The sequence below is a fragment of the Lampris incognitus genome, chromosome 12 (assembly GCF_029633865.1).
Source record: "Lampris incognitus isolate fLamInc1 chromosome 12, fLamInc1.hap2, whole genome shotgun sequence".
NCBI classification, from domain to species: domain Eukaryota; kingdom Metazoa; phylum Chordata; class Actinopteri; order Lampriformes; family Lampridae; genus Lampris; species Lampris incognitus.
Window position 1 is genome coordinate 20,539,890 of NC_079222.1, and position 7,480 is coordinate 20,547,369.

General features: G+C 43.2%; 1 protein-coding gene across 1 annotated transcript in view; it reads right to left on the reverse strand.

Annotated features, from left to right (window-relative positions):
• Window positions 1–1,477: 1,477 nt before the first annotated feature.
• The window catches only part of LOC130121882 (nucleus accumbens-associated protein 2), a 31,308-nt gene continuing 25,305 nt past the window's right edge, over window positions 1,478–7,480 (reverse strand). The window contains exons 3-7 of the mRNA XM_056290831.1: window positions 6,902–7,480; window positions 4,992–5,168; window positions 4,288–4,393; window positions 3,920–4,017; window positions 1,478–3,452 (exon numbers count right to left, since the gene is read on the reverse strand). The exon at window positions 6,902–7,480 is cut by the window's right edge and continues 180 nt beyond it. Of these exons, the coding sequence (XP_056146806.1) occupies window positions 2,929–3,452; window positions 3,920–4,017; window positions 4,288–4,393; window positions 4,992–5,168; window positions 6,902–7,480 (1,484 nt within the window). The 3' untranslated portion in view covers window positions 1,478–2,928. The remainder of the gene's footprint in view (window positions 3,453–3,919; window positions 4,018–4,287; window positions 4,394–4,991; window positions 5,169–6,901) is intronic.

Consider the following 7,480-nt stretch of genomic DNA (forward strand, 5'->3'; position numbering starts at 1 on the left):
AAAATTAATCTGACAAAAAGAGGTTTAAGTCCCTGGGCAACGTTTCCTCTCCTCCCCCACAATATGAGAACAGTCATCGTCATAAAGACCTTTTGTCCCTCGTCCAAACCCCCGAGTCACAGAATTTGCCAAGGGAGAAGATGGGGGCAAATTTCAGTCAAATCTTTAAAACAGTCAAATCTTGTCAAACTCCTTAGTTTCCCCACTCTGAAATCCTTTTTAAGTGCAAATGCAAAAAGCCAGCAGAAATTGCTCTTATTTATTTCAGTCAATTTACAAAAAAAAAAAAAAGGATGGAGGATGGAAGCAAGGTGCCCATCGCTCCACCTCCTCAAGGTAAAACAGTGCCCCCCTGTGGCATGGCACTTCATACAGTAGTGCACTATTCTTCACCATATTAAGTAGTGCGCTTCCTTTTACCAATCTAAACCTTAGGTCTCCTCCACCTAAACCCATAACACACACGAATCTTGGTTAAAAAAAAAAAACAACAACTTGGTAAATACTGTGTCATACACAGGTCAAACCCGGGTCAGACCCAGGTTAGTGCCAAGTCAGTCTGGGTTCATACTGAATCCGGCTCAAGCCAGATCTCTCAGAGAGATATGAAAAAAAAAAGGAGTCTCCCATTGCTTTTGTGTTTTAATGGCGTGTGTTGAGGCGAGCAAAGCTGCTTTCTTTTCTAGATGCAGGTTCACAAGCAGCTCTGCCTCGGTTGTTTCTCGTTTTCTGTGTCTCCGCATTTATTTTCTGTATTCATGCATGCAAGCTGTGTTAGTGCATGTTCTTGCTTATGTGTCTAGCATCTCTATCTCTCCAAGCGGGTATCTTTTATTTTATTTTATTCATTTTTTTAAAGGATACTGGTGATTGGCGCGACTCTTAAGCTGTTCTGATGGTGTTTTGGGAATATACCCTTGCAGATATTAACGAATAAAATCTCAAGTTGACAAATGTGTGATCGTTTATGTATATATATGAGTACGAGAGAGAGAGAGAGAGAGCAGAGAGAGAGAGAGAGAGAGAGAGAGAGAGAGAGAGAGAGAGAGAGAAGTTGAGTGAATGACTGAACACCCACATTGAGTTTTGCACTGATGTTGAGTTCATTATTGTATATAATTGCTTTGATGTTATGATGCTTTGATACATTGCTGCTTATTTTTAACTGTGTTTTGTAAGGTGTCCTTGACTGCCTTGAAAAGCACCCATAAATAAAATACATTATTATAAGGGTTTGTGTGTGTGTGTGTGTGTGTGTGTGTGTGTGTGTGTGTGTGTGTGTGTGTGTGTGTGTGTCCTGATCTGAGCAGACACAGGCATCACATTGACTATCTAATCTAACATGTCATGGGCAAAATATCCATAGACAAACAACTTTTTCATGTGTTTAGATCCCTGCTCGAAGTACGTGGAAAAGCCTTATCCTTAAGCAACAAGATGAGTTCATCTCCTCGATCATGAAAAATCACATGCTCACTTAAACAGAACATAAAAATGTTCAACTAATTTGGTAGTTTGTTCTGTTTCACAAGAAGTAGTGTGCCATAACTTTCTCTGAGATTCAACTTATGCATTACAAACCTACAAAAAATGATGGTGCCACTTACAAATATATATGATTTTCCACAATTGCCTTAATTTGTTATAAGAGCAGGGTTGGAGCTATCACTTGCTATGCGCTACAGCAGCAGCACTAAAAAGCTGATTATATGCCTAGACCTTACTTAAACCCTGACTTCAACAACTCCAGCTTAACTCAAACCTGTACTGGTTCTATTTTTCTATTGACTTTCAAATACGTAGACAGTTTTCACAAAGCCGGAAAGTGAAAACCTGGAGTTTAAACTTAAAACATTTTATCACAGAAAAAATGTGACTTTATACAATGATTTGCATTAAAATAAGCAAACATCCATCCATCCATTATCCAAACCGTTTATCCTGCTCTCAGGGCCACAGGGATGCTGGAGCCTATCTCAGCAGGCACTGGGCGGCAGGCGGGGAGACACCCTGGACAGGCCGCCAGGCCATCACAGGGCCAACACACATGCGTGCACACACACACACACACACACACACACACACACACACACACACACACACACACACACACACACACACACACACACACTCACACCTAGGGACAATTTAGTATGGCCAATTCAACTGACCTACATGTCTTTGGACTGTGGGAGGAAACCGGCGCACCCGGAGGAAACCCACGCAGACACAGGGAGAACATGCCAACTCCACACCGAGGACAACCTGGGACGACCCCAAAGGTTGGACTACCCCAGGGTTCGAACCTAGGACCTTCTTGCTGTCAGGCGACCATGCTAACCACTGCGCCACCGTGCCGCCATGAGCAAACAATGTGCCAAATAAGCTACTAATGAGTGCTACTGTATTACCAGTCTTTGGTACAGACCAATCTGTTTTCCGCCTACAGTTAACTGGGCGATCTTCTGGGGCAGCCTTCTAAGACATAGAAATGTAATTTAACAAACCACTATCTGTACCACTAACAAAGTTTGCGGAACTGTTGCTTTTGTCCTGGACTGGAACAATGACTGATAATATGTTATGAACTCAAATTGTGATATCTCTGGGGGAGCGGAGATAAAAGTAAAATGTAAGAAAGGAATGCCATGCCTGTGTCCATTCAGTTCTACTGGAAAAAAGTATGTGTTGTTTGTGTAAAAACGTATGCGTTTTCACTTATTTGCACACATTCATGTATGATAAAATGTTGCATTGAAAATTCATCAAACACAACTTTTTTTTGTTCTGGTAAGTTCCCTTTGAGGAAGCCGGGGAGCAGAATGAGAGGTACAGGAGAGATAGAGTGAGAGAGCAAGCAAAAGAAACTGTGGTGTTCAACAGATTTAACAAAATGAGAGACAGCCTTAATGGACATTCAATGTCCATTCACTGTCCATTCACCTTCAGACCTTCTCCAAAACTATCCCCCTCCTGTGGAGTGGGTGTGTCACTACGTCCACCTGCCTCAACTCCAGGGATCAGAGTCGGTGCCCCCTGTGATGCATCCACACCCGCTAACCCTGCCTCATCTTCCTCTTCCTCCTCTTGGGCTGCACTCTCACCTTCTACACCCTCTCCTCCAGCCAACCCGGGACCCGGGCTGCCCTCGCTTAGCAGGGTGTGAGTCCTGAGTGAGTCCTTGCGGTCTGGATATAACCTTTGCTCAAGCGACTTCAAGTCAGGATCAAAGGGGAGCGCTACTCCTGGTTGAGGAGCACCCAGAGCTACGCCCAGACCCATTGCAGTGCCTACACCCATGCCTGTACGGTATACCTCCATGCCATCGGGCAGCATGGATTTGATCTTGGGCAACCAACGCTTGCGGACACGCCTTGCATTTGTGCACATGTCTGCAGCGATGACGTTCATTTCACTCTCCTTGAAGTTAGGGTTGAAGTTCTGACAGTAGACTGGAGGAGGAGCAAGGGAGAAAGAGAAAAGAGAGAAACAAAAAGAGGAGAGAAACAGGTATGTGTTTTTTTTTCTTTGAATTCATACTTCCGTATCTATAATTTGGTGGGATGTTCTAAAACAATACAAAATGAAGCTCTGTCACCCTTTTTTTTGCACCTCCGCAAAATTAATATAATAAACTGAGGCGTTCTCTTGCTACAAACAGATTTTAAATGAATAATAGCACATTAAATACACAAGTTTCAATTTAATAGTTATTTTCTATACAGATTACAATATAATATTCCAGAAAAGTTAAAGATTCTTAATTTTTTTCAAACCATTTTTGCCAATTTTTCATTCTACTAAATGGCTGGCTAAAACCTTGGCCTGATCCATGTATGTTAAACTTTCTTTAGATCAGTTATGTCATCTGCCCGCATACATTACAGACATTGGGCATACTGGATAATAAGAGACTTACGTTTAACAGCATTGAGGACCCTGCTGTCCAGGGGCTTCCGACTGGGGTCACTGGTAGAGGAGCGGATACCTGTCCCACAGCTATTGGCTAAGGTGTTTCTGTAGGGACATATAGTTGACACCAGGGGGCACAGTAAGCAGCCGGCATGTGGTATAGCAGATACACATTGGGGACATACAACCAACCGCATTGCACAAAATGGCCACAGACAGTGTGAGAGTCATAACAAAACGGCAGTGTCCAGGTTTTCAGCAGGGCCGAGGCCTGAGCGTAACCTGGGGGAAGAGTGGGCAACGTAACAAGCTAGGATGAAACATCTGTTTCTTTGAAACTTTTCTCCGTAATCTTGACTAAGTCTTGATACGAACCTGTCAAAGAACGTGGCCAAGAGACGACGCAGCAACACTTTGTGCTTGATGCCGGCACATAGGTGGCAATTCATCAGCTGGCCTCGGGTCATAAACACCTGAGTACCTGGTGTGGTAAAGGTAGAAAGAGCGACCTCTTCAACATACGTTTCCAATCATGTAACCAGCTTCAGTAGTCCACAACAGCCAACAAGTTATTTATCGTCTTAAGGTTGAATAGCTCGGTTTAAGTCACAAAACCTTTCTTGAGTTTTTCAATGCCTTTACCCTGGGAATCATTTAAACCTCTCTCCACCTACCAGACTGACATTTATTTACAAGGACAGCCTTACTGCCAAGCAGGAGCTTTAACTACGGAAAGTGGGATCGGGGAACGAGAGGAACGTAAGGCAAAGGTTTTATAAAGACAGCAGACTATTGAATTAGTGCCCTTTGCCCTCTTTGAAACATATTCACATTCACTCTGTTCTTGTGAATAGTGAATAGGGTTTATGTCTGCTGTTTATGTCACCACTTAATCTCTGCTTTATCTCTGTCAGTTCCACTCAGTCTGCCTGCTTTGACCCTGACATAACTTCTGGAAGACACGCAGAAGATATGGTTTGTGGTTTGGTGCCTGATCACAACTTGTGTGTGTGCATGTGGGCACGTGTTCCTGTATGGGTCCTTGTGATCGTTGCGATTATGTCTGCATAAATTCCTACCAGCCACCAGCTCCAGCTTCTCCCCGGGGTCTCCTTCGGTGTAGAGTTTAGGGTGGCAGCGGTATCCAATCTGGCTAATGAGGCTGGCGGGCAACGCCACGAGGTCTCGGCGAATCAGGACACAGTTGCGGCTCTCAAGGGCCAAGGGCACCGCCGCCATCTCGGACTTGTCCTGGACTGATGGAAGGGAGTAAGTATATTTAGGGTTAAGAAGGGCTCACAAAATCAAAAAGGGTTAGGTATGCCATAGTGAAATAAAGGATAAACCATCGTTCCGTTCATCCATCCATTGTGCAGTATGTGTACATAGCTGCAATTTGGCCATCTCTCTTTTTTTTCCACTACCCACAGAGAGGCACCAAAACCAAACTGTCAAGAAAGTTGGTGTAACCGCTAGTGTATTCTGCTTTGTAAACGTTTAAGAGCATCGCAAATGTATCCCAGTTAAGCCAGTATAAGGTTCTCAAAAAAGGACAGTTAAGTCAGTATAAAAAAAAACTATAAAATCTGTTATAACCCTTTTTATAAAAAATATATAAAAAACGGCAGTTAAGTCAGAATACATTTTTTTTATAAAATCTCTTTTAATTTTTCATAATATATACTATATATATATATATATATAAAAGGACAGTTAAGTGAGTATATGTTTCTCAAAAAAAGGTTTCCCCTGACTTCAAAGATGACTTGTGACATCGTGCACACACACATTGCACAAACACAAAACACAAACCAACACATACAAGCAAAATGAAACCATTTACTCCACCACACACACACACACATACACACACACACACACACACTGTATGTCTATTGCCCTGAGGTGTTATGACAGATTGCAGATGGAGTGGTTTTCATAAATATCCTAAATCCAGACCCTGACAAACCCGTCTTGTGTCTTTGAGCAGTGGGATCTTCAACTTTTGCAGAATTGATTTTGAGTGAATGGGTATGTTTCTGTGTGTGTGTTTCTGTGTGTGTGTGTGTGTGTGTGTGTGTGTGTGTGTGTGTGTGTGTGTGTGTGTGTGTGTGTGTGTGTGTGTGTGTGTGTGAGAGAACATGGGTGTGCTTGGGTGTGTTCGTAAGTATGCGTGTTTGCATGAATGCAAGCACAAGTGTATAAAGGATCTATTTGTGCATGAACTGATGGGTGTGCATGTGTGAGGGCAAGCGTGCATAACTGACAAAGCATGGTAGAGGGCCATGATAAAAAGCAGAACAAGCCAGCTGCTGTATCTGTGATAAAGAGCCTGTTGTTTAACACAATGTACTTCAATCATTACTACATAATGCAATACTAATAGTTACAGAACCCACATGAACTCGAAGCACAACATTTTACTTGACTTGTAATAAAATTGATAAAATAACTGGAAAGAAGTCAATGTGAATCAGCTTCGTGGACAGGACACAACAAGCCTGCACTGGGAGAAGCTATACCTATCTTAGCCCCATGTTTATGGTACCCTTTTTTCTGCAAGTCATGGAAAGTGGGGTTTTGCTAGCCACTCTACGGTTTCAAATCAAAAGGGATACCAACATCCAAGGGACAAAATGCAAAGGGACAAAATATTGCTCTTGCTAAAGGATAGTATGTTGGTTAAAATTTTACAGCAGCAAATTCAGAGCAAATTCTGCAAGAAATGGTGCAACAGCCCATTAAATAAAATATCAAAATTTTGAAATCAGGCTAGAGGATAATTTAAGTTGAATTAACCCCATAATAAAAGAATATATATATATATATATTTCTGATTGTTTAACAAGAGAAACAGGTGGCAGGATAAAGTGGCTGCATCAGTGCAGCCCACATAGTTTTCCTTCAGTGTTTGATATGATTTACCTCGGAGGCAGGAAACTTAATAAAGTTACTTTAACTGTACTAATATTGATCATATGATACTCACTCCCATAAGGGTTTGCTGAGCGTCCGTAAAGATGACTGTAGGCCTCCTCTGTGATCCCATCATAGGGCTCCTCCTCAAAATCTTCATCCTCATTCTGATAGGACGTCGGGCTGTCAGTGGTGGGAAGACTGGAGGCTCCAGGACTGGACCTCTCTGCCCCTGCTCCTCCACCACCAGTCCCTGGAAGATGGTAAGGGGGCACCCCAGGGAAGATAGTGGTCCCTCCAGCCGTCGTGTAGAATAGTGAACTGGCCCTGGCCAACCGATTCCCCACATCTGTAGATGAGGTCCTGTTTTGAGTGCCCGTTGGTATTGCCAAGGGAGTTGGTTCATTCCCCTCTAGCTTGATCTTACGTTGTGGCATGACAAGTGATGGTGACCAGCCTGGGGTACCCAAAAGGGCAGCTGCAGCGAGGCTATTTCCATTATTACTAGGGCTCTGTGGCTCAGATCCCGTCTCTTCCAAGGACCCTGCTGTCTGTGAGTCACAGTGGGGTGAGTTAGCCTTAAACATCAGGTCCATGCCTCTCTCTACTATGTGCTGAATCTGGAGGTAGCCGGCTGTGTACATCACGACTA